General features: G+C 37.9%; 2 protein-coding genes and 1 pseudogene across 3 annotated transcripts; 2 read left to right on the top strand and 1 right to left on the bottom strand.

The window, feature by feature from the left end:
• The first annotated feature begins 1375 nt into the window (after nt 1–1375).
• On the top strand, nt 1376–4326 carry LOC306878529 (farnesyl pyrophosphate synthase-like; annotated as a pseudogene). Its single transcript has 9 exons — nt 1376–1552; nt 1749–1878; nt 2625–2705; nt 3066–3189; nt 3381–3469; nt 3572–3644; nt 3745–3822; nt 3923–4040; nt 4136–4326. The product of its transcript is annotated as a farnesyl pyrophosphate synthase-like (transcript).
• A 7113-nt stretch (nt 4327–11439) lies between these two features.
• Nucleotides 11440–19957, top strand: rusc1 (RUN and SH3 domain containing 1). The gene is made up of 9 exons (XM_079431048.1): nt 11440–11505; nt 14439–14558; nt 14661–14737; nt 15190–15364; nt 15729–15834; nt 15956–16002; nt 16417–17176; nt 17278–17442; nt 17616–19957. Exons 2-9 carry the CDS (start codon nt 14489–14491, stop codon nt 17779–17781), a joined length of 1566 nt encoding a protein of 521 aa, XP_079287174.1. The 5' UTR covers nt 11440–11505; nt 14439–14488; the 3' UTR covers nt 17782–19957.
• Nucleotides 19958–20101: 144 nt separating this feature from the next.
• On the bottom strand, nt 20102–26940 carry LOC306878615 (zinc-binding protein A33-like). The gene is made up of 6 exons (XM_079431050.1): nt 26445–26940; nt 24306–24401; nt 23965–24198; nt 23118–23209; nt 22912–23027; nt 20102–21906 (listed from the first exon to the last, which is right to left on the bottom strand). Exons 1-6 carry the CDS (start codon nt 26889–26891, stop codon nt 21401–21403), a joined length of 1491 nt encoding a protein of 496 aa, XP_079287176.1. The 5' UTR covers nt 26892–26940; the 3' UTR covers nt 20102–21400.
• Nucleotides 26941–27739: the final 799 nt, after the last annotated feature.

Genomic DNA, 27739 nt, shown 5'->3' with positions numbered 1-27739 from the left:
CCCATCAGAAACTAGGCTTGTTTGAGATGAGCAAAATCTGCGCAGAACCGATCACCGGTGATCAGCGCGAGATGCATGCCGGTTAGAAATGTGTCCGAGTGCGGTCCGCCTTGCTCTGATGTCATGCTGACGTATGTCAAAAATCTCTCGCGAGCGCAAGGCGCACGTGTCGGATTCTGCAGTCGAGCGCAGTTGCTCTCCACCGACTGCGCTGATCAAAAGCATAATGGGAAACGACTTGCTGACGACACAGCTTAATGCTCATTGGCTGCGAATGTCAGCTGATATATTTTCCCCTTAATCCTAAGAAGCCCATTAGCTATAGCCTAATACTATTTACTTTTTCTATAGTAATTTATTAGTAATTAGGACATGTGCTTTATTTATTTACCCTTTTATTTTTATTTTCTTGGTTTGAAGTCCTGTTTGTTGTAATTTTCTCTTTATGTATTGTATGCTGGTTTTAATTTTGTACATTTACATTTTTGTACAACATTATTCCATTAAATAAATTAGTCAATCCATCAATACATGCATGCATAGGCTACATCTAATGTGACGGTTTTGCAATTAGGCCTCATGTTTGTGTGTTTTTATCTGAGATCTTTATCTGGGTATGTCTTATTTCAGGAGTGCAGTAAACAAAGCCCACACATGCATGCTAATTTCTTAATTTAGAATGTGTTTTTGTTTCATATTAATTTTGAATAATAATTAGCTGTACACACTTTTCCTAATCATTAAACATGAAATTCAAATTTACATTAAGGTGACAAACAATTGTGTAATATATTTATATGAAATATGTTTCATGTAAAAAAGGGATAGTTCACCCAAAGATTTTTTTGGGGGGGTAAACTGTCCCTTAAGTAGGATACACATAATTAGGTTAATCAGCTGTGCCATATTCCACTCTGAAATGTTTAACCCATAATTAGGGATAACAGTGTAAATTTAGTGCAGCATCTGTGTGCTCCTCATTTCTCATTATGGCTTTGATTATAAAGTGCGATAAAGAACGCGAACGCGATCTCTTCCATTGCTGACGTTTGCAGTCCAACGACACAACGAGATTCAGGAAGTGTCCGGCTTGCCTGCACTTTTTTCACTCCTCCCCTCTCTGCAGCCGCCTACTCTCGACTAAATTACAGGCGAGGCAAGGCGCATCTCAAACAAGCCTACTCCCTTCTCCTCACAGAGGCGGGAATAAATCAAAGATTAACCAATCACCAATAAATGAACAAACATGCTGGGCAAAGCCACGTTTTAGCATGTATATCCCAATCAAACTTTATAGTTGTGCGTAACTCTTAAAGGGGCAGTACATAGATAGATCAACTGAACACACAGACACTATTATGATACTATCTGAAATATGTGTGCTCCGTCACTTCAGGGTGACAGCAGGTGCAGTAACGGGGTCCAGCGGAAAGGCAAGATGTTGTCAGATGCTCAGCTCTTTGATTTGGAGTTTGAAAAGTTGGTGTCTGAACTTACAGAGCAGGACTTCACTGATCCAGTTCTTACTGATGCCATCAACAGACTCAGAGAGGTAGAGTAAACCTCTCACAGCCTGTTTGGAGCGAGGAAATCTACATGAAGACAAATCGTTAAGACGGCACAGAATCTATTTGAAGTTTATAACTCTAGAGCATATCTGAAACCATTCTGAAACAATACACTATTGAATTTATTTTATTATTGGTCAGTTTTCTTTTTGTATTTTGTAATAAGTATCTTTTTTTTAGGTGCTTCTGTACAATGCTCCTGGAGGCAAGAGAAACCGAGGCTTGTCAGTGATTGGATCGCTACGGGAGCTGGTCTCTCCCTCTGAACTGAAGTTCACAGAGCCCTTTGGTTGGATGGTGCATTGAACTCGTGTGTGAAATAGATTTTTTTTATATACCTTACAACAATGGTTACTGATGACACAGATCAGCTCACTAACTAGTGTACAAGATTATTCTGGAATGAATTACTTCTCATGCAGTTTATCACAGTTCATCATTGTCCAAAAATAAGAAATAACTATGAAATAACCACATATAAGATGAAGTCAACAGATGAACAAGTATCTTGGATGAAGTGAATTTGCATTTAGTATACATTTGTATCTAACTAGATAGAGATGGACAGAAGAAATAAACCAAACATCCTCCTTAATTTTTCTGACAATAAAACATACTGGCATAAAAATTTCATGTAAACACCTTAATTACATCTAGTGATAATTACATCTCAAATTCACATACTTTTATTTTATAGCCTTTTTATTAAATGGAGAAAAAAAAACTGAATCACAGAAGTGTAAAATGAATGAAGGTGTCAATGTCATAAAGAAAGACGAGTCTGATTGATCTCGTGCATTATTCGAGATTACTGGTTGATTTCAGGAAAGGAATTAACAAAACTCCATTAACTCGCTCATCTGGATACCTAGTATCCGAATTACATGTGGCATAACAACACCATAAAGGACTATAAAGCTTGATGGACAAAATAGCAACAAGGCTTCTCAGTACAGCAATGGAATTGGCTTTTTAGGCTGTTAGCCATTTATCTGTTTTAAGGTCAATAGCAATGCAAACTTGTGCAGTGTAAAATCTTTTCTGTTTTCTCTCTAGCTTCAGGCATTTTTCTTGGTGGCTGATGACATTATGGATGCATCCCTGACAAGAAGAGGTCAACCCTGTTGGTATAAGAAGGTGATTGATTGTTTAGAGATATATGCTGTAAAATTGCATTAAAAGAAGTGTATATTGATAAATATGGATATGCTATAATTATATTCCAGTAAATTTAAGTTTTATCCATTAAAGAGGAACCTTTTAAAAAACTGTTTTCTAGTCATCCCATTCCAGATTATGAAATTATTGTGATTTTCTTGCCTCTGAAAAAATATAAAAATTTGTAGAGAATATTTAAATGTACAAATTTGTAAAATTATTTTAATTTACGGTACTTTTATAAGAAGAAGAATGCTTGTGTGTTACATTATACTAGTGTATATCAATTGTGTGGAGTATTTAATATCTGCAAGAAACTGTTATTTTTGTATTTGTCAGGAAGGTATTGGTTTGGATGCCATTTAATGATGCTTTTCTCCTGGAGGGGGCGATCTACCGCCTTCTTCGCAGACATTGCAGAGGTCAGCGCTACTATGTCCATCTGCTTGAGCTTTTTACTGAGGTAACATATCCAAAAGCTTCATTACTCTGTTACAGCAATGTGCGCACATTTTAACTTATTATTGCTCACTGCAGCTTGTTCATACAAATGAACAAAAGACTGTTATGCAGTTTCTATCACATGATTAGCTGCACATTGTTTAATAGATACTGATATGTGTGGGCTGTCTTACACCTGATATTTTTTTCAAGACCTCTTTCCAGACAGAGCTGGGACAAGCTCTAGATCTGATGACGGCACCTCCACACAAAATTGACCTTGATCGCTTCACCATGGAGAGGTGAGAAGATGAGGGTGTCTGTAATTTCTATTGCATGAAACCTGTTAAAATATTATTTGCCAACTCACTATCCTTGACTGATTCACAGTGTATTTGCTTCAGGTACAAAGCCATTGTGAAATACAAGACCGCATTCTACTCCTTTTATCTCCCTGTGGCTGCAGCCATGTACATGGTGGGTTTTGCATACAGTGCTTGTCTTTTATGTTTAGTTGTTTTTTTTCATACAAAATTTAAAGAATTATTTTTGTAATTATTTTTTTCATTGATTACAGGCAGGGATTGAAAATGAGGCTGAACACAACAATGCTAAAACAATTTTACTTGAGATGGGAGAGTTCTTTCAGATACAGGTATTAGTAAAATAAAGCAACACTTTTGAAGTGTCAAAGCTATCAAATCTTCTCTGGTTGTAATATACCAAAACATTCACAACATGTTTGTCATTGCCAGGATGACTACCTGGATTGTTACGGTGACCCCGTAGTGACTGGAAAGATTGGCACGGATATCCAGGACAACAAATGCAGCTGGCTAGTGGTGACCGCACTGGGCATCATTGGAACTAGAGGTGAGAAAATGTGGGACAGTTTCTAAAAGGAAATAATTCCAGAAAGAAATGTGGTCAAGTTAACAGATTTCCCCTCTTTTTTCAGGCATGTTAAGGACGTAGTGATGCTGAAAGTGTTGAACGGGTCAAGGCTTTGTATGATACTCTGGAAGTGCCTATCCGATACCTTCAGCATGAGGAGGAGAGCTATCGCCGTCTTCAAAAACTCATCCAGCTTCATGCCAAGAATCTGCCTCACGCTGTGTTTCTTAATTTTGCCAAGAAAATATATAAGAGAAACAAATAAGGTGTGGTTCAGAGAAACAAATGGAGTTCAGTATTTTTAAGCACGAAGACTTGGGACAAATAAATATGCAGTGAGGGATTTTAGAGGTTGAGTAAATATGGAAACGGTAGGTTTTATCTGCACTTTAAATATTTGTGTTTTCCCCATTTTATTCTTGTATTAGAAATACAATAGGCTGATTCAGAGGTATAGCACACATAAACACCTGCCAGTGTTTCACTTGGGGTATATATATATATATATATATATATATGTATGTATAAACAATATATTTTCATCAGGTTTTTGGATTGTATTTTCAACGTCTTTGGATAAATGAGAAAGAAAAAAGGAAACGATGTATAGATTAAAATAAGCATTTACAAAAGAAAATTGATATTGTGAGAAGGAGAACCAACAAACTATGGATCAAATGCAATCGCGGTGCATAGATGCACATATTCCTTAAAAACAATTAACTTAAGTGTTTAATAAGTTAAATTAGCAAATAAAATATCTGCCCATGCAGAACACAGTGGCACTTTCAGGATCCTTCTATGTTTTTGTTTTTGTGAAACTTGTCACGTGAGGTTGTACATGCACACTATACCAGAATGTCAGTCTCACATATCCGGTTATTCATCCATTTGGATTGTAGAAAGACGAGCAATGGGCTTTTAATAAAGAAATCTGATCAACATTCTATCTTGCACTTTTCTGTTTGAATGAGTGTGTGCTAGCGAAGATGTGTGGGCTCGGTGCTCTCGGTTTGGTCCAGGCAGAGCAGAGATGCTGCTGAGGGGTGTGGTCTCAGGATGGGAGGAGAGGAGAGGGGAGGGTAGATGACGGAGCGATAGACAGGAGGAAAGAGAAGAACGGCGTATAATCATTTTAGAGTCATGGCTTGTGCGGTGGAATAGAGATCGAGATCAAGAACAACGCGTCCTTTACATCCTTCAGGAAATGAGGTAATTCTTTCGTGTTGTCTGCTGGATTTTGTGCGTTTTGTTTTATTGCCGGGTTTTGCTGATGAATCTGTTATTTTGTTTATAAGGTAAGGTATTCTAAGATATATCATAAACAAATACGTTATGATCGTGAAATTGTAGTCTCCTGTATTCATACAGTACTATTAATATCTACGGAGGAGGTGTCATCACAACTCATATGTCATCACACCTTATAAGACATCATTTTAATACTCTATAAATATTTAATATATTAGCCACCAACAAATAAATAAAACACAACAGCTTAGGTTACGTGATGTTCAGATATTGTATTATATTTATTTCATTTATGAGTTTATTTACTAAACATGCGCTAGGCCTAGATTTACATCCTCTGTATCCAAGGACATTGCCCACGGTGTTCATGAAGAGCTAAAACAGCGTTGCTATGATTTTCTGCTCCACATGCTTCACGCAGAGAAAAGGCACAGATTTTGTATAGTAGCATATAGAGATTTCTGGATGTTGATTAGCTTATAAGTAGGCTATAATAATTTTGTTATCTCTGTTATGGGCATGAGAATATAGGCTATTTATAGGATTCTCCAAGTAATGTGCAAATTCCGCAAATGAATACAAATTTGTTCTTATCTGAGGTCATCATGGCTTGGGTGGATGCAATAAAAGACTCAAAAGAGGCCAAGCTTGTAATGTAACTAGTTGGCATTTTTCTTTACTCTTAAAAATAATGTTATTTTAATAATATTGATATAATATGCCTAAATGAAATACTGTTTTTTAGCATTATAAATAAAATGATGATTATTGTTGAAATTATTATTAAGATTGTATGATTTTTTAGACAAGCAATTGCATATTAGTGCTGAGCATGCAAGCAGTTTCTACAAAGCTGGTGTGTATGATAAGTACATGTGTTTCAGTGACAGAGAATAGTGTATACATTTTTATGCTTTGAAAAAATTGAAAATAATATTATGTTAAATATTAGTCTTGGAGCAACAGAGAAGTGCTACTTTATCTATGGTATTTACCAGGTGATGCTAAATTGTGAACAATTTTTTGTTATGTTGCTCAAGAAAGGTTGTACATTTCTGTGTTTCTACATAAAATCTGTCTTTCTTGATATTTCAGGTACTAACTAGATCCAAGATGTGACCCCATATGTTTACAAACTCCTTAGAAAAACATCAGAATAATAATCAGGACATAAAAACTATCCCACCATGCACCCCTCCTCTCGTCCCTCTGTGCCCCCACGTTCCCGCAGGTTTGACAATAAGCACACAGAGGTAAAACCAAGCCAAGGGGCTAAGAGGGAGGACAAAAACATAAACACAGCATCTTCATCCCCTCGTCGTGGCACTCGGGGACCACCTGAGTCTTCCAGGTTGAAGGGCCCCAGTCAAGGTGCACGAGCCCCAGTGGTTAAATCTAAACTGGTGCGGCAACAGAAGAATAGTGCTCACGCAATACCAGCAATCTCAAAACCAAAAAGTAGACACACTGTATCGAACATAGTCCCAGCTGTGGATCCAAACTACAATGAGCCCAGCCTACCTTGTCTGTGTTGTGATGGCCATTCACCTCAGGATAGCAACAGCCTTTTTAATCACAACCATAACAACAATAACACTGTAAACATCAGGCAACAAATGAAGCTGCCACCACCACCACCCCCACAGAAGGAATTGGCAGTTCCAAAACAAGACATCAAAGAAGATGAGAGTAAGCCAGAGGTAAAGCAACCTCATGTCATCCCAGTGGAGGAGAGAGAGGAGGACAATGGCAATGTGGATGAAAAAGAGGGTGGTCAGCTCAAAAATGATGACTGTAGTGTGAATGTGAAAGCTAATGTTGATGAGAATGGCAACGGCAATTGTAATGGTGAAGATGATGAAGATGGCGACGATGATGACGATACTCTTGTCCCTTCTTGTTGCAACTGTCCAGAATCCATGTTGGACTTCTCCCTTACATCTTCTACCTCATCTTCATCTACATCCATCAGCAGCTGCTCAGATCTGGAGTGTGACTGTCCTGAGACATTTTCATTGTCATCCCAGGACCAAGAAGCCACTGAATGCTATCCATCATCTTGTTCCCCGGTTTCCAGCTGCCCTGCCTTTCAGTCCAATGTCTTACCACTGGATCTCAACGCTTCTGCAAGATCACCTTGCTCTTCCGATGAAGGCTATCCCTCAGCCCCTTGCTCTCCGTCCTCTGACTACATAGATAGCAAGGGATCAGAAGAAGGAAAATGTATTAAAGTGGATCTCCTTCATTTTTTAGACTCCATAGAAGAGTTGGGAAAAGTGGATCTGTTCTACCGCATTGTTAGGCTGGCACACTGGGAACTGGATGGTGAGCTGATTGTCAGAGATAGATTGGATCACCAGCAGAAGCTTCAGAGGGTTAACAAAGAGGTGAAGTTGGCTTATCTTGTGAAACATCAGGAGGAAGGGTTAGACCTAGACGATGAGGACATCACTGGAGTTTTGGATGAAATGGGCAACATTGACATTCCATGGAAGTTGTATAAAAGCAACAAAACAAGTGAATCCCAGGAATTATCTGATGCAGGGGTAGATATGACAGCTCCTTCTGATCTTGATGAAACCCCTGTCTCTGATTCACTTGTTCCATCACCGTTGGAGCCTCCTCCTCGGCCCCCAAAACCTCCAACGAGGCATGTGAGTGCCCACCCAGAATCACACACTTACGAGAACATCAGCGGATATGTCTTCTCAGTCTCATCCACCAACGATGCTACTAATTTCTCTACAAGTGTTCCTGTTCCTACCTTGCCTGCATTGTCATCCTCACCCCCAGCTTTGAAACCTCCTGCCCTTCCTCCTCCTCCATCACATCCTGTGCCCTACTTCACCCTAAATACAGACAGACCTGCTCTCACCTCCCCCACACCACCCATTCCTCCTCCGAGAAGACGTCACAAAGCTCGTCTAGAAGCTCTGAGACTTGCTGAGCTTGAAAGAGAAAAGACTACTCTGTCCCTTCCACTGCCAATATCCAGACCTCCTCCATTGCCTCCTCCACCTGCGATGTCCTCGCCTCCAGCTATTCCACCACCACCATCACTCCCGCCGCCTCCATCATTTCACGCTCTGGATGTGGAAATCCGAAAGTTGCTTGCACTAGCAGGCCTCACCCAAGCTGAATTGCTTAAACTTAGTCCCGAGTTGGGTGTCTGTGTAGATGTTGTCCTCGAAAATGAGCAACAGCCAATGTCTGATGTCTCTCAGATTGAAGAAATCAGTGTAAACAGGACACACAAGGAAGAAGATGTAGATAAGGGGTTGCATTCCAGATTGAGAGAAGGATCCAGATTTGGGAAAGACAGGTCTACAGGTGTAAATGAATTAGATACTCTCAGTGAAAAGGAAGTTTGTAAAGATGAACAGAAGGAAGCAAACAGGACAACATCCTTCACAGAAATGGCAAGACGACGTAAGAGAAATGGTGGACATTGTAATCATAGCTGCAGCTGTGGTTTTGGATCCAATGTTAGCTTATCTCCCAACAAATATTACAGCACTGACCTTAGCAATACAAACATCCCGAATGTTAGCTTTGGAAGTTTTGATTATTCTTCAGTGATTTCAGATACCCCTCCTCCTCCACCTCCACGACCATTGCCCCCTTGTCCACCAATTTCCTCCAATCCTCCTGAACTTCCTCCTCTCAAGCCTTGCACTCTGCCTGCCAATGCATCTCGCCCAGATAGGTTTGACTGGCTGATAGCCTTCACCCCAGATATAGAGTCGCCACCTCTTGAGATGCGAAAATCGTCGAACGATGGCATGTTGCAAAAAGGCGCAGCTTCAACTTCAGGCTCAAAAGTCACAACCTTTAAAGAATTACGCAACAGAAGCAAACAGAGCCAGCCAGCTCCTGTTCAATCAGAACCTGATCCAACTGTTATCACCCCAGACCCTGATTTCCTGTACAACCTCAAATGGAGAAGAGAGAAGATTGATGGTAATGGCTGGGAATATACTTCCCAAGCACAAGCCTCATTTCTTCAGCCGCCACCCACTCCTGCCTCATTGTCCCTCTTTAGGGAAATGTGCCGCCTGAATATACAAGAAGATTGCCCAGCAGAACCCAAAGTGTCCCAACAAATTGGCTGTTCAGTAAGTGAAGGCAGCCTTAGAACTATTTGTGATGAAAGATATAAAGCTGTTCACACCAAGAAGATGGATGATGAAGATAAAGTGGAAGTTAGGGGAATGGCAGATGGAGCATGGACTTTGGAAACCAGAACATCAGGTAAAGTTGCATTTCATAAACATAATTCATGTTTTGTCTTATATAGTTCATCCACACAATAAAACAGTGCAAATTCAGAGGAATATTAAAGGGGATAACACACACAGTTTCACTCAATCGTATGTTAATCTTGAGTACCTATATAATATTATTGCATCCTTCATATCTCCAAAAAGTCTTTAGTTTGATCATATTTATAAAAGAAAGATACAGCTTTACGATTCTCTCCGAAAAAAGGCGAGCTCCTGGAGGCGCGCCGTGGGCGGAGCTAAAGAGTGACGAGCACTTGAGTGCCGATCACCAACAAAACACAGACATTTGATGCCATTTCACTTACCGCCTGCAGTTCTGAATTATGACCGGGATGTTTTATAGCTGGGACTGCTCCATCTTTCAGTATCAAATGATGTGCAAATCCAGCGTTGAACTGGGCCTTGTTTATAAAACGTTCGTCAACAAACACACTTGAGAAACTCCGTTGCTGCCCCGAAAAAACAAACTGCATCCACTGTTTGTTTACGTAACGCTGGGTTCTTTGGGAAGCTAAACAAGGTTTTTTTCCCTCACAACCAAAAACACACTTCTTTAGAGACATTCTTCCCGAGCGAGTCCCGTGCGGTGCAGCCAAATGAAGCGCGTTGAAGGACACGCACTGGCTCTTGCTCTGGTCAATGCGTGCACGGGCGCGTTCTTCTGGGAGAAATGCCCATTTAAGGAGTTCCTCCCTCGTTTATGTCATCAAGAGCCACAATCAAAAAAACTCTCTGAAACTTGTGTGAACCCGGAAGTAAAAATTTTGGCACAGAAATACTCTGTTATACGTCCAAATTGTTTTTTGAAACAGTGAGAATCCAACTTTTTAACAGTGTAAACAACTCTGAATGCATGAAACAGCACTGTACCCCCCTTTAAGGAGAAAGTAAAAGAACAGTAATCTGATGACATGGAAAGTGGTGAGCCAAGATGACAGTCACGCAGGCAGATGGGCAGATGAATCAGCAGAGCAAGACTGGAGGGAATTTCAGAATGCAGCAGGCTTAATGCTGCGTTGTTTCTCATGATGTCACAAAGCTTTTAATTATTCATCCTCCTCAGCAGGCTAATTCCTTTTTTCTCTCATCCTCTCTTCCTTTGCCCTGGCTGGCACACATTATGTATCATACTTTCCTCTGTCAACCTTCCTATTTTTCAGTCAGTAGTTTCCATTTTAGCTGAGCTAAAGTCAAACAAATTGGCATTTCAAAATCTGAAATGATAATACTATCACAAATATTATGTCTCATGCAAAAGTCATGGTGCACACCCCTCACCTCTCTCTCCTCAACCTTGCTTTGTCATTTTTATGACATGCCTCGTTGTCTCCTATTATTAAATAGATACTCCTGTGCTTGTTATTCTCTCATTACAGTATTTTCGGTTCTCTTTTGCTCTTCTCCTTTCTGTACTTTTTATCTGCCAAATGGAAAAGGCTAATTTGCTTGGATCAGGTTACTTCACTTTTGACTTCAGATATAAATGGCCTCTAATGTGCCTGTAAATTGAGTAGCATTTGAGCATACATTTGAGGGAGGCCTCATTTTTGTTTACAAGGTTAGCACATCATACAACTCTGCTAGCCCATGCTTTGGCAATATAAGCACTATTCATCTTATTCATGGATATTAGTATCCATTAATTTAGCTTTTGGTGTTTAGTTCTCCAACTTGTGTACTTCTGTTTTATTTTGTGTTAGTAAATCGCAGTTTATTGAATCTTTACATCCTTCACGACTCATATTTCTGGCTGTGTCAGACAGTCAGCTCAAGAACATGACCTTATGCCTTTAAGTGTAGAAAAGGTGTGGCTCAAACCTTTACACCAATCACAATACAGCAACAGGGAAACAGGAAGTGCTGAGTCAAACTGACTTCATTTGAGAGAGGGAGATATCTGGCAAGTTAAGGTAAAGTAGAATGTTTTTATGTGTATAAATCATAATTCTCTAGTGATATGTACTGTCTGTATGATGAAAATGTAAATTTTGTGACTGACTGGGAATTGGATGGTTAAATTTTATAACACATATGCATTTAAATACAACATGCAATCTACTGATATGAATCAGAAGGTGTTCTAGATCTGAAAGAGCTTATTTTCAAGACAGTTAGACTTTGTAGCTTGTCTTTCAAGGCAAAGTTGCCATTCCAGGTGAAATGTGATCCTAGTGAGATCCTAGATAGAGACTGCTTTCCCGCACACGGTCGAATGTTTAGAGGTCAGATAAAGTGCTATTAGGCTTTGCACACCATTTGCTGAAAATTGTAGTTTGTGTGTGTGTGTGTGTGCATTTTTATGTGGTTTATGAGGACACAAATTTGTATAATGACATGGGTATGACAGAGGTATTACAATATGAAGGTGGTGTATGAGGACACTCCCTATGTCCCCGAAATTCAAAAGGCTTAAAAAACATACTAAATGGTGTTTTTTTTGAAAATCTAAAAATGCACAAAGTCTCCTGTGAGGGCTAAGTTTAGATGTAGGGTTGGTGTTGGGCAATAGCACACACAGTTTGTTCAGTATAAAAACCATTACGCCTATGGAGAGTCCCCATAAACCACAAAAACCAACATGTGTGTGTGTGTGTGTTTTTGTTTGTTTTAGTGAAAAAAACTTTGAAGAAAAGATACAAAAGTGTGGCACTCAGTACTCTGTGCAGTTATAAGGAGGACATTTTGAGTACTTGACTGCATTATTATATTTTTTGCTTGTGTCTAAAATATTTTTTTAATGTTTTGACCTGTGAAACACTATGAGCAGCTTAAAATGTGCAGTCCAGATAAAAATGTATTATCATTATCTAAATTTTCACATCTTTAGACAATGAGTTATATTTCCCCATGCACTATGGCATGTTGTGCTGTGTTCTAATGTTTGTATGATTATTATTATAACATAAAGTACTCTTTACATACATCTTATTGAATGTTTGAAGGAGTTCTCTTTCATCTGTTTCATCATAAGTGCATTCTCTCTTCTTCTAAATGACACTAAAATTTTTTCCATTCTCTCTTTTTCTCCTTCTTTCTTCACTGTTTTACCATTCTGCCCATCCTTTCGATTCTGACTCTCCTCCATTGTTATACTCTCATAATTCTTCACCCATAATAACTGTAAAAGTGTCCGCACCTCCCTTGTCCCTCTCCCTGACCTCACCTTATTACCTGCACTCTGCTCCCCTGTCCCAGTTTTACTATACTGATACTAACAGGGATCGTGCCGTGACCCATTGTGAGGGTTCTATAAACATTGCAAACCCGTTATGCATAAATTCCACTTTTGACTGCAGCAAAGATGACTATACTGACTCCCTGTACTCTGCTGGCCCAGAAAACAATATGTTTTTGTTCTGTAAACAAGAAAATGATCCCAATGGTAACATGGATTCTCTGTGCCACCGCTGTAATCATGCTGACAGCTTCCTAGACTCTTTATACGGCTGTGGGCATGATCTTGACAGCACAAAAAACAGCTTCTGTCCACATAACAGTGGAGTCGATTCAATCAGAAATGATGACTCACTTTACAGTGATGCCAGATACACAAGAAGCAGCCTGAAGCTGTTCACTGACCCTGAACCACCAACTGATATTAACACTCTCACTGAGGGCGACATAACGCCATACAAAAACATTGACATGCAGACTTACATAACTATGCGAAACCTCAAAAATCGGAGCTATGCGAACAAAAACAGTTATAAAGATGTCGACTCACTGTTTGATTTGAACTCAGATAACATTGATGACTCAAAACCACCAATAAACACGTTTTTTGACCACAACAGCAATGAAAACACAACACAGAGCAAACAGCTGCTTGTATCTTTCCCTGCTTACTACCTTTATCACCCCAAAAACTGCCCCTTGCATAAAGGCGCCCTACCACGGCTTTCCCCCGTAGGAGCAATCTCGCCTCCCCACAGGTCCGGGCCTCCAGTTCCAGGCACAGATGTTGCCCGTCTCTGTTCACCCTTGTTCCCCCGCAGTCACACCCTTCCTGCCCTTGCCGCCCCCCTTTACTACCCTTATTTGTACACACCCCCTGTTCAAGCCCCTCTGCGGGAGCCATCGCTCCCCATACTTCACTCTCAGCAGAGTCCACCACCGCTCACTTTGAGTAAGAGATCAGTGCATTCTCATTTCTCTCACTTTCTTCCACTTCTTTTCACTTTCTTCGATTGTAAAAGCACCATGTCTGTTTGTCGCTGTGACTCTATTCATATCCTGTCTGTGTCTGTGACAGTGTGAAATATGTGGTTGTCTGTTGCATGATGGCATCAGAACCTTAAAAATGATAATATGTGGCTTATTTTTGTTATTTTTTACTGGTCAGCTGTTAGTGTTAATGTTTTGTTTGCTTGACACATTTGATTATAAATTAAGTAAATTAATTATTTTATTTAAATAAACTTATTGCTCTCAGTTAAACTTTTTAAAATAAGTTTTGTTTACGGCTGTACAATATTTAAATTCACATTTTAAAATTTTAATTATTTTATATGCTTTTTATTTTATTATTATTATTATTATTTTATTTTTTTACCCCTGACATTTACCGTATACTTTTGTTGATTTTAAAGGCATTGGTGTTTCTTTTTTAAGCTGCTCAGCATGTTTTGCTTTTGCATGTGTCAAACCCAAATCAAGTCCAAATATGACTGAAATGAATAAATATCTTTCATAATTTATTCATTAATATTTGTATCAGATCTATACACGTTCCTCATGAGCTGCTGTCATGTATTGCACTGGATTGGCTCAAGATCAACTGTAATACATTATCTTCTGTTAATCGAGTTTCTAACCCCACCCTGCTGTCTTTGCCTCCTAATAGCTGTTCGCAGCTTCTCATTTGCCGGCTCTGAGCAGAAGAACACGGCCTGGATGGAAGAAGATGTGAGGCCCTCACTGAGTGCTGAAGGGCTGTCCTCAGCCTGCCTGCAAGAAAAGAAAAGTAATACAGAATAGTATACCTCAGAAACATTTGATCCGTATTTGTCTTTATTTTGCTTTTGTAAATAATCGTTGACATTTTATGTGTTCTGTCTCTTGTCAGCTCTTGTCAATTCAGTCAGTGTGGCAGTGGAAGCCATTTTGGCTCAGTTCAGTTCATCCAGGACTGTTGTACAGAAGGTTAGTTTTGCACAAACGCTTGATCTCAAACTTGGCATCTTAAACTCCACGTTAGTTTAATATAAACATTCCCACAGAAAAGTAAAATTGAACATTAATAGAATTAGTAAACCGTACCTGTTTTTTCCTCTCTCTCCATGCCACTTCCATGCACTTGGTCTATCTCTTCCTTTTTCTTTCTTCAGTTTCACTCAGTAGATAAGGTACTTCAAAGTTCATAAACATGAGCTTTGTGAATAACTTATTTTCACACTAACCTCATGCACCTTTCACCTCTTTCTCCTATTTTCACATTCCCTCTCTCTACCTCTTTTATTTATTTTAAACACTTTATATATCCTATATCTTTTTTTTTCTCCATTGCTTTGCATATTTTTTTATTCGTTCTCTCCATCTCTTTCCCCCTCTTGTCTGCCTATCTTCCATTGCCCTTTTTTCACCTCTGTTGACAGACTCTTTCTGGAGACAGCAGTGTAAATCCTTGTCTGGGTCGTCTGGTACTGCAGTGCCTTTGCCCAGCCCTGCGCAACCTGCTCTCTCATGGACTCAAGCCCCACCAGAGTGACCTCATTGCAGGCAGAAGGCCAAATTCACCCTGGGGATTGGTTCAGGCCTCCACCAAACCAGGTATAAGACATCTGGACCTGGCATACTAGACAGTTACCTTCATTTTTCTCTCTCTCCATCTCTCATCCTCACACTTGTATCGTTCTCTTATTTTCTGGCAACATGAATCCCTGCAGTATTGACTCACCCATCTCTGTCATACTTCCAGTCTTTAAATATTCCTTTGTTTCTCCCTCAGTATTCTTTCTTTTTGCTGCTCATATTCATTGTCTAATGTTTTCTGTAGCATTAGCAGGATTTCGATACTTTGTTCACCATGGTACACATTCATTCTGTTGCCTTTCCTAGCATGTCATAATCAATGGTTTTCTTGTGATAACTTGCAAGTATCTTTTAAAAATCGTCATTTATTATGTTTTTTTAGGCCCGAACACACAGGCTTTGCACAACCTTCAGACTAAAGTAGCAGGGCTTCCCCAGCTAAAGCAGAGCAGACACAAGTTCAACGCATTCCTGTTTGGCCTTCTCAAGTAAGCCAGAACTCTCCTTGATCTGTCTAAAAGATGATTTAATTGACAATATATTGATTGTGTCTCTCTTCTTTTTATTCTCCATTGATTTATTCTTTAATTCTTCTAATATGTCATGAAGTGTCAAGCTCCTGGATTACTGGCTTTCACATCTGCAGTCCTGCAGTGGTAAGTGTTCATATTTCCTGTTGTTCTTCTCCAGTTGCCCTTGCTGGAAAATACATCTCAAGCTAGTTTTTGGAACAATGGCAGCTAGTGGACCATCTTGGACTGCCAACAAACCAATTACTGACTTATATAGCCAGCTTTAGGTGATCAAGCAAGATTCATCTTTAAACTGCTAATGACAAGGTTAGATTAGCTACCATGTATCAAAACGTAATTACCAAAATGCCCATTTTTTAGTACTCACTAAAATGTAATTATATACATTTATTTGATAACCCATAATGAATAGAATTCATTAAGTGTCATAGAAGTAGATCTATTTTAACCCGTGATGCTTTTACAATTAAAATATATATATAAAAAAAAATTATCATAATTTTTTCCTTTGTATTTTCTTTTTCCTCACTGTCACAGATGTGTTGGAGACATATTACCACCCCACTTCCTTCATGCGTCTCTCACTAACGTCTTGCCAGCCTCTTTTTGAGGAGCTTCTCCTCCTACTGCAGCCTCTCTCTCTTCTGACCTTTAACCTCGACCTGCTGTTTCAGCATCACCACCTTGACCCCTCCTCCCCAACTCTCACCCCAGCCAGTCACACATCTGAGATAAATAGCCCACCAAATGAAGACTTCAGCTTCCACTTGTCACCCAAGGGGCTTTTCCAAGAAAGTATCCATCATTTTGGAAGCATGTTAGTGCAAGACCATGGCAGTTTGGGTTTAGACACCAATCCTAATTCAGGTCTTACGAGTCACATTCTTGATCTGTCAGCCTATCGCAATCCAATTTCGCTGTCGTCAGGTGTCACCAAGGAAGAAGCCAGTCCGCCATTATCATGGTTTAAAGGGAATGAGATCTCCATACCTCTTAATGCTGGAAGCGTTTCCCAGCAGGCAGGCCAGGCTCTTCAGCAAGGCTGGGGAGCAGTAATGCGTTTTGGGGAGCGTTTAGGGCAGAACTTTGGTTTGGCTACCACCACAGAGGATGATAAAGGTCCAAACTCACCAGTTGACTTCAGTACTGGCTTCTCACTGAATCCAAAAAGTGCAGATGAAAACAGGCAGCAGCCAAGAGACGACCTTTCCTTGAAGGATAGTGGAGCTGCTGTTCCCTGGGGTCTGGGACGGCTCTTTGGAGCTTCTAAGAGCCCCAGCAACCCACCAGCAAGCAGGTTTGATGTTGTTGTTGTTTTTTTAAATGTCTGTTTATTATATTTCAGATTTGTCAGGTTTATTGATGTGACGTATCTTTATATCTTCTTTCATACGGTAGGCGCCCATCTCAGTGGCTCTCCCCAGGTGTATCCGTCTTTTCCCGCATAGTGAGTCTTGGCCAGGGTTCTCCGGCTGAGAAGAGAGAGCCCCAGAGAAGCAAAGATAAGCAGGAAGATGAGAAGGAAGAGATTAATGAAACCAGAGATCAGCCAAAGCCCCTGAGGTAAAGTTTCTGTTAAATTATTCATATTCCTAACAGATTTACATTTATGCATTTTATGAGATAAGTTCAGACTTTTTATGGTAAAAAAAAAAAATATATATATATATATATATATATATATATGGAGCTTTTACTATCAACAATATGCTGAGTCTTGTGTTCTGATTCATCAGGATGGTGCGAACTCTGTGTGACCACACAGGCACTGGAACAGAGCTGAGCTTCAGGAACGGGGAGGAGCTTGTGCTGTTGGGAGGCGTGGACCACGACTGGATTCGTTGTCGTCAAGGTCACAAGGAAGGCCTTGTTCCCATTGGTTATGCTTCACTTATCATGTGACTTATCTTTAATTTTGCCTGTATGTTTGTGTGAAAGAATATCAGGGGAAATGTATAAGGAAAAAGACCATATATAGATGTAGTTATTAGTAGCCGTGTTACGTGTTTATCTGTTTATCTCTGACCCTCGTTGCCTGGTTTGTGATGTCTGGAATATTTTCTGTGATATATAGGAAACTGTATAAATCATAAATATATATTTAGATTTTACAAAGATAGATAGACAGATAAACAAGAAATAGAAATGGGTAATGAATAAGAATCAAGTTTAACAAAAATAAAACTATCATGGTGTATTTATTATTAGGTGTTGCCATAACAAACAGCTCGCCCGGAATTTTACTTAAAAAGCCCAGCGTAAATTTACATATATTCGTAAAACACATTTCATTATAATTTTAAGTCTAATAAACAACCAATATGCATATTCAACCTATTTTCATCCAAAGCTGTGTGTAAAACCCCTTCGATTTCTTACCATATCATCAGCCCAAAGGCAAGGACATCTTCATTATTGCAAAGGCATGAGTTTTGGTTATTTTGGGGCTACATTAGTACATAAATGACAGATTTACTCAAGTTAACTCTTTAAGTTATTATACAATTAATGTTTTATTTTTATTGAGCTATTTAATACGAAATATCTGGCTAATCAGTCTAAAAACGAACTGCTTGACAATTTAAATAAAAAAAATAAAAAATCCTCATGTTGTTGTCCTAATTTGTACACCAACAATTAATAGATGAACTCTTGGTATTGCCTGAAGATATGCCCTTATATACACCCTTTTATTATCTCACTTACCAGGAAAAAAACATTCTGTTTGAAGACCGGCATTATTATTCTCTTATCATTATTATTGTAACTCAATGGTATCAGTCAGATATACGTATTAGAGTGGTAGTGTGTAGATGATTCTTTTCTATTTCTTACAGTGTGATGGCTACTGTGGTAAGATCTGTATCACCATGAGCTTGATTAGTGACTATGCATACTCTGTACTGTACTGTTTATGAGGCTTGTTGCTGGAGAAACCGTATATGATTGATAACATTCATGATTTTCTTTTGAATTGATATTCTGCATCTGTATAACGCTTTGAATCGGGGGTTTACATGCTAAACCTGCATGAATGTGTATGAATGTGTGTAGCAAATGTCAGGCATTCATCAATACTTCTTTCACTCAGACTACAAATGCTAAAGGAATAGGCCAGGATTTTAGTGGCTGTAGAGGGAAAGGTGATTTTAAATAGAGCTTGCTTATTGTTGTTCATTAAATGGCCCTCTGTGTTTCCCACATGTATGAATTGTTGTCACACCTCTGACACTGCTAATCATAAATATATTCTGAAAAATGAAAGAATAACCCGGTCACGTTTGCGTGCCAGTCCGCATGGAACACAGCTTTGCCTATCACACCACATAACGATATGCCTTCTGGATTATTCCAACCAATAGCAAAAAAGCAGTGGGCTAGTAGCAGTAACCAATTCACATTGCTGTATATATAAGTCAAATTAATGTATGAGTATATCAAGGGACAGTTGATACAGTTTTTAGGATATAGTTTAGGAGAAAACAAAGTCTGAGATTTAGCCCCTTGAGAAGTTAGCTTTGTAATTGGCTTCAGCTTTAATGTCTAAATTATAATAAAATCTTATGGTTTGACAAGCAAGCAGAAGGGGTTTGGTAAAAAATAAAAATAAAATTATATTTAGTGTAATAGTTTTACCTCACAGGGCAAACTGCAATGATTCATGAATTTATTTGAATGACTATCATTATTTATTATTATTTTTAGTTCTTGTAGTTGTCACTTTCATTATGACTGTGCATTTATAATTGTGACATTTTGAATTTAATTCATATGTTTTGGAGAAAGAAACAGTTATGTTGCATTATAAATATAGTGTGCTTCTTGTTTGTGGTTAATATACCAGACTATGGATCTGCTTTTTATCTGTTCCTCTTGTCTATCTCTCTATCTATCTCCTGTGTACCTTTGTGTGGTAATGAGTTGCGTAGCTCTGTGTGGTAATGCCCATCGCTGGTAGCACACTTAAAGCATAATATGTACTGTACCAACTCTTGAGTTCTGTAATTCCCTGTGAATCAGCTCTATGCATGTTGGTGTTTGTAAATATACCCAATAAAATATTAAAAGAAACAATCTGCAAAGAGTGTGATGCTGAAGACGTATGATGTTGTGGTGGCCACAAATGTACAGTTTTTGTCAATTACAACAGATCCCATTAAGATGTCACTAAATGAACAAAAGCTCTTGAAAGGACAAATGTAAGACCAGTCCTGCACTGATACGGCTGTTGTGATGTGTTTAATGTGACGTCAACTTCAGAACAAGCAACTTATAAAAAAAAGTTCAAATTAAGATCAAACCTCAAGACCATATTGCAGTACAGATAGTTTTCATAAACTCCATATTTGCACATGCCTTCATATCAATATCAAACCCATTTGTTACAAGTTTGTGATTCATAGAGATGTATCTAATTTCCCTTATTAATATATTTTGATCCCCCACCATGATTTCTAGATCCAGTCCCTGTGTTCTCACTGTACATTTATAACGCTGCCCTCTTATGGCACATAAAGAAACAATTCTCTTTTGAATATACCGTAAATACAGGTAGATATGTCATGAACATGTTTGTAAAATTATTTCACATTTCAAACAAACCAATAGTCCATAACGTATGTATACGAACTAATATTTTTTGTAATGATTCATTTTACTATAATGTTGAAAGAATAAAGGTGACTTTATAATTATGGTTGCTGCATCTAGACTATTACCTATGAAGACCAGTTTACACCACATGAGAAAAAAAGTCACATATCCTAAAAGGTCATTATTAAAAAAAAACAATCATTCTATGTCATAATTATTAATATTATAACAATTGACAATTTTAAATTACTGAGTCATAGCTATGACAGTCATTATGTCATAACATAATTATGACAAAACGGTCATAATTATAACATAAGCAGTCATAATGACGGTTACAGTCCTTATGACATCACACAATTATGACAAAACAATCATAATTATGAAATAAACAGTCATTATGACAAACGGTCCTTAATCACAATTTTTGGCATAAACGGTCATAATCATGGTATAAAAAGTCATAAATGAAATTATAAAAAAAATTAAATTGAGATCAAAAGTCATAATTATTACATAACAATTATTAATTATTAATTATGGCTTAGTATGTCATCATTTTGACAAAATTCTGTGTCATAATTTTGACTTTATATCTTATAGTCTATAATTATGACTGTAATTTTTGAAGGTATGTTATACAAAATTTTGAAGGTATGTTATCGTAATTATAGTTCACCAAAGAATTTTTTTTTTTTTTTCTAAAGTAGCAGAAATGGCTCTAAAAGGACAAAATGATGTGGTCTGTTATGTGTTCTCAGAATTTAGTGCATATAGTGTCTGTCACAAATAAAACCATAAAGCAAACCACCCACTAACAAACTGAGCAAATTAATACAGTAGCCAATAACTTTTCTCTCAAGCATTATTACATCAAAAACCATAAATGGGCCATCTGACTATAGTGTCCGATTATTTCCCAGACGGATCAGTTCCAGGTCACTGTGAGTGGATCAGCATTCTTCCCTCCCAGACAAGCTCCTGGAGAGAGGCTGAGGGAGTAAGGGATGGATGAAGGGTATGTGGAGGTGTGCAATAGAGTCATGTCGTCAGCGTTATAGAAGCATACCTGACACCGGTCGCAGTCCAGGTACAGCCCTATCCTGCGTGGTTTCACCGTTAGATCTATCTCTGTCACTGTCTCATACTCTTTGATGCAGTAGCCTTGGTCATTCTTAAGGTGAAGCCCAATGTCCTTGTTTAAGTTGCTTATGCACCCACCATCGAAGCCCACGCTCCAGTCTATCTTTGCTCCAACGTCCACTTCCCAGTAGTGCTGTCCTGACTGGAAGGTCTTGTGGGTCCTGGCCAGAGGCCTGTAGTCTTTGTGACGCAAGAAATTCCCCTTTTTGGATGTGCGGATGACGCTGCGTCCGTCAGAGGAGACCCTCAGGTATGGGTCATGACAATCATGTATGACATTACGATCAGGGACTAAGAAAGACAAACACAGCTTAGTTTATCATACTAATCAAAAATTGGAAACCATTCTGTTTTCTTAAATGTTTTCAAAACAAGTCTCTCCAAGGCTGCATTTATTTGATAAAAAAAATTGTAAAAAAGCAGTCATATTGTGTAATATTATAACAATTTAAAATAACTGTTTTCTTTTGTACTATTAATATATTATAAAAATGTATTCCTAATTTATTCCTGTGATGGTAAAGCTGCCATTACTCCAGTCTTCAGTGTCACATGACCCTTCAGAAATCCTTCTAATATGCTGATTTGCTCATTGTTATCTCATATTTTATTATTATCATAATACAAAATGTGGAAACTGTAATACATTAAAAATATTTTTTGGAAGGAAATTAATACTTTTATTCAGCAAAGATGCATTAAATTGATCAAAAGTGACAGTAAAGACATTTCTAATGTTACAAAAATATCTGTTTCAAATAAATGCTGTTCAGCTTTCTATTCATCAAAGAATCCAGAAAACATGCATGACAGTTGCCACAAAAATATTAAACAGCAAAAACATTTTTTACATTGATGATAAGAACTATTATTAATAACTGAGCACTTAAAATAATCTTAAAAACATGCATCAAAGTTTCCACAAAAATATTAAGCAACAAAAAGCATTATTAATAACTGAGAAATAAATCAGCATATTAGAATGATTTCTGGTGGATCATGTGACACTGAATGGCTGATGAAAATTCAGCTTTACCATCACAGGAATGTCTTCAAATAGAAAACTTTACTTTTTCACAATATGGCTGTTTTTACTGTATTTGCAATTAAACAATGCAGCCTTGGTGACCATATGATACTTCTTTCAAAAACATAAAAACACAATTATTCCAAACGTTTGAGTGTATAAATATTGATATTGTATATTTGCAAAATGTTAATTTTCATAATAGACATTTATATACTTTTACATTAATTTTAATACACGGTCCACATATGGATATCTGATGTCCTCACCTGGTTTGATAAAGCTCAGCATCTCCCTCCACACAATAAACTGCAAGTGAGTCTCATGAAGGCCAAGGAACAGAGAACTAGGTGTCAAATTCACACTTTTCACTGCTGATTTGAACCTACAATGCAGGAGATGAATGTAACTGATGGGATATTTACTGTACAGAGCCGGTTATGTTTATCTGAAGCATAACAGTATATTGCCCTACTTGGTTGTTTGAGAAGCAATGTCATTATTTTCACAGCAGCTTTCTTTCTCTTTTATCTCTTCGACAAAGTCCAGCCCTTTCTCAGTCCACCACTACAGGAGAAGTAGAACCAGACAAAGAAAATTGTTATTATTTTGCGAACCGCAGCCATGAATAACCCAGTGTTACATATATGCAACAATTATGTACATTGTTTCTTCTGCCTACTCCCAAAAATCACATTCTTAAACTTGCTTTATCATTCTCAGTATTCAATGTTCATACTAGTAGTAAATATTACTCTTCTAAAATATTCATAAACACATTTAAGAGTACACATTAAGATACAAAGTGTCCCTTTAAGGGCAATTTCAAGTAAGTTGTTGTACCTCTCAATGTACTTTTTTCACATTTTTGTTTCTTACTGTGTTGAGGTTATTGCAGGCAATGACTAAAGATTGAATTATACATTATATATTTTTACATTTTCCTATATATGCTGGGAAATAAATATATAGTCATTTTAAGCAATAATATTTATATGATTTTTTAAAATAATAATACAGTTTTATATATAATATTATTTCAATTTACATGTATGCGTGCATTTCAATTTGAAACAAATGTATGTTTTGTTTATGGTAATTAAATCAATAGATTCTTATTCTAGCGAAATGACTATATTATATGTTGACCAGCTTTTAAATACTAGTTTTTACAAATTTTAAAATACAAATATTTTGGTATCAGAAACACATTTTCCTTTTGGGGGATTTAACCTCATTGTAGCCTACTGCAATTATGTCTATATGCTGGAAACATACAGTTAATTGGATAAACTGTGCTGAATGCAATTGTTTGTTTGAACCTGCAGAAAGCCGACTGGCTGATCAGTCTCAAAGACTGAGCGTAAAATCCCTTCCTTCTCTCTTCCATCATTCAGCTTCTCTTCTATTTCTGCTCTGTTTCCTTTCATCTTTTCTATCATATCCTTCTCTTCTTTCTCCAGCGTTTTCTTCACTTCCTCTTCCTTTTTCCTCAGAAACTGGTGCATCTCCTCAAACTGAGCAGAGATCTGAGCAGAGAGCTGTCGAGACCTTTCCTGAGAAACAAAATACATGACAGATAGTAATGAACCCTGTGGCGCTCCTTTATATATTCTTTGGATTGTGTGATCTGTTTGACTTTTGTGTGAAGTGTATTTTTCACCTCAGTTTTAGAGATCTCATTCATCTGTTTCTTGATAAGAGCCTGCATCTCTTCATTCTCCTTCGACAGGAAGCTCAGAGGCTCTAACAATAAATTCTATAACAGAGGACAGACTGGTGGGCGTTTGACATGAATATTTCAGACATTACCTTAAGGCAGCGGTGCTCAGTCCTGCTCCTAGTGTTCTGCAGCATCTTGCAGAGGAGCATAAAGAGCACTTCTGACTTTAAGTATTAAATATACAAATATGCATTTTGATACACCACCAGTCAAAAGTTTTTGAACAGTAAGATGTTTAATGTTTTTTTAAAGCCTGCATTTATTTGATCCAAAATACAGCAAAAGCAGTAATATTGTTAAATATTTTTTTCTATTTAAAATAACGGCTTTCAATTTGAATATCGTTTAAAATGTAATTTATTCATGTGATCAAAGCTAGATTTTCAGCATCATTGCTCCAGTCACATGATCCTTCAGAAATCATTCTAATATGTTGACTTGCTGTTCAAGAAACATTTTTTATTATTATTATCAATATTTAAAACAGCTGAGTACATTGAGTACAGGAGTCTGTGATCAATAGAAAGATCAGCACAGATCAAACACAGAACGTTCCCCTAACGTTCCCATTTGGTTCTCAGTTGGTTATTTTTTTGGGAACCAAATAAGTACGTTCTAGGAATGTTCCCTGCAGGTTCTTTTTAGATTTTATTTTATAACCCAGAGAGAACGTTCCCAGAACGTTATTTTTAGTTGTCATAACCATGTAAACTAATTAAAACTTTGCAGAAGTTTCTGATTATTCCAATGCTGAAATGTGTTTTTTTTTATCAAACAATTTTTGCAGAATTTCATGTCTGAAATAATCTTTTAATAAAGTGTAGACATCAGTAGTCAAATCGCATTATAATGATAATATATTTCCAATTTTATAGCTGAAATTAAGCCGAGGTTAAGCATAGTCTGAAAAGCGTACCATAAACACTGGGTTTGTTTGTATGTTTCTTTAGGGCGCGCCTCTGATCTGCACGCGCGTCCAGCACGTGCTTCTCCCGCACGCGCTTCTCCCGCACGCGCTTTCCCCCTGTGTTCTATTTAAAGCCGCGCACTCGGATAATTAAAAAATTAACGGTACTTTTGTTTTACTGACTGACTAACACTCGTTTATTGATCTCTTTATTGAATAATTACTTATAATTAATAAACATTCGAGAGTAAATATTGTGATTTCAGAGAGATTTGACAAGTAGCTAATTGAAGAGAACATGACATTAACCGAGAAGTTTTTGTTTACGGACCAAAAGAGAGAAGCACATCATCGTTCATTCAGTAGGAAAGGAATGCAATATTAAAGTCAAATAAATGTTATTCATTTTTAATGTCTGTAATAATAAAATTCACATTTTTAAAACCCAATATTTTGTTGAAGTCATTGTTATTTGGTGCTTAAGAAACGTAATATCTGGATTATATATGGTACATGGTATTATAATAAAGAAATTTTACATATTAACGGATAATCGCGAGAGGAGAAATCAATAGGCTACATATAAAATATTGGTCACAGATTATTGGTCACTTTCTAAACAATAAAAGTGTAGCGCATCCACTAGTAATAACATATAAATACATATGCACATATGTTAGAAACGATATGCCAACTTGTATCCGATGCACACTTTTTAAACCGATGCATGGCATCGTTAACTTTTTTTGCCGATGCACCGAGCGAATCTGGTAATCTTCCCATAGTGTATATCATACACGATGTGATTCTTTGTGAAATCATTCATCTCAAATCTGTATGGTGGCCCTGACCTTCAGCAACTATTGTGGACTTGTCCAGACTGCAAACTGAGGCCAAAATCTGCAAAAGTTGCATATTCCAGCCTAGTATTGTCAAAAGTCACGAAGGAGTAACATGATGCTTCAGTGTTGAACAGAAATGACAGTAAAATGATCCTGGCGTCTCTGAGACCCCAAACAGAACCCCAGTCATTATGTGGAATTAGACACATCCAAAATAGAAACCAAATGAACTTCTGCTTTCGTATGGCTGATGAAATTTGAGCAGCGTCAAACTCAAAACATACAGTAATTAGGCTTATAAAGGTATTTGATGTTTCAGTCCTCACTGACCTTTCTGGGCTCCGCTGCCTCCTCCACAGGTTTGAAAGTGTGTCCCTGATGTCTCTCACCGTCCCTACAGATCAGACACACCAGTTTCTGATCCGTCTCACAAAACAGCTTGAGTCTCTCCTGATGATCTGAACACACTAGCTTCTCTGGTTCCTCAAACACTCTCACTCCTGCTCCACAAGCCGCTACATTCCCGTCCCTGAGGGCCTGCTGCTCGCTCAAATGTTCCCTCACGGCAGTCACCATATTCCGCAGCACACGGTTGGACCGGAGGTCCCACATGGTATAGGGTCGCCTGCATTCTGGACACTGTTTCAAGCGGCAGGTTTGGGAATGATTGCTGATACACTGTCGGCAGAACGTGTGGTCACAAAGCAGGCTCACTGGATCTGTGAAGTCCCCCAAACACACCGAACACTGGATCTGTTTCGACAGCCGAGAATCCATCACAACTACTTGTTTGAAACACGTCGGCTGACAAAATGCTGCTTGTGTCCCCTAAATGTCCCAAACACTCACTGGCACGGGGGTTTAGATATGAGGGGTTATCCCAGCAGCTGCGGAGACAAATGACAACACATGTCTACCACATGTCCAGGGGCAGGAGTGTGTTTGGGAGATCTTCCTCTGCCCTTACTTGACTAACACATGTTTGTAGTGTGCTAAATAAAGGGAGCCATATGACTCCTGCACAGATGAACTTCCCTCTAAATCGTATCACTGCCCTCAAACACATTTAAATTACAGTCTGACTGATTTCTACCAACAGTACTTGTTCATTTAGAATCAAACAAATGGTAGGTCATATTACCAAAGTCAGATTTGACCTTCTGTCTGATATGGAGGGAATTAACAGGTGGTTGGATGATGACATGTGCACATAATATAAGCATGGTCAGCTCAGCCATACTGTTGTCCTCACTATAATTAGTTACTGTGTCTTAGTTACTGTAATGGTCAACACGGTAAACCTCCTATATTATTTTTTATTAATTTACTGAAATAGTTTTCGTGGCTTTTATATTTGGATATAATTAGGCTGAATTTATTCTATCAAAAATGCAGTAAAAAAAAATACTGTGAAATATTATTACAATAAAAAAACACTTTTCTATTGTACTGTATTTTAAAATAAACTTATTATCATCAGCCATTACTCAAGAACCTTCAGAAATCATGCTAATTTACTGATTTGCTGCTCAAGAAACATTTATTACTATTATCAATGTTGAAAACTGTTTTTTTTTCAGGATTCTTTGATAATTACAGTTACAGATACCAAATATTTGAACAGT

This window comes from Barbus barbus, assembly GCF_936440315.1.
Source record: "Barbus barbus genome assembly, chromosome: 12".
NCBI classification, from domain to species: Eukaryota; Metazoa; Chordata; class Actinopteri; order Cypriniformes; family Cyprinidae; genus Barbus; species Barbus barbus.
This window is presented reverse-complemented; position numbering and strand designations above follow the sequence as displayed.

Excerpts from the sequence above, each read along its gene's own strand:
- LOC306878615 (XM_079431050.1), bottom strand. The coding sequence starts at position 26,891 with ATGGATTCTCGGCTGTCGAAACAGATCCAGTGTTCGGTGTGTTTGGGG. Across the intron at positions 24,402-26,444 it reads AGGCAGCGGAGCCCAGAAAG|AATTTATTGTTAGAGCCTCT; the intron begins GTCAGTGAGGAC and ends CCTCTGTTATAG. Across the intron at positions 23,028-23,117 it reads ATTGCTTCTCAAACAACCAA|GTTCAAATCAGCAGTGAAAA; the intron begins GTAGGGCAATAT and ends CCTGCATTGTAG.
- rusc1 (XM_079431048.1), top strand. The coding sequence starts at position 14,489 with ATGGAAGAAGATGTGAGGCCCTCACTGAGTGCTGAAGGGCTGTCCTCA. Across the intron at positions 15,365-15,728 it reads TCAGGCCTCCACCAAACCAG|GCCCGAACACACAGGCTTTG; the intron begins GTATAAGACATC and ends ATGTTTTTTTAG. Across the intron at positions 15,835-15,955 it reads TTCCTGTTTGGCCTTCTCAA|TGTCAAGCTCCTGGATTACT; the intron begins GTAAGCCAGAAC and ends TATGTCATGAAG.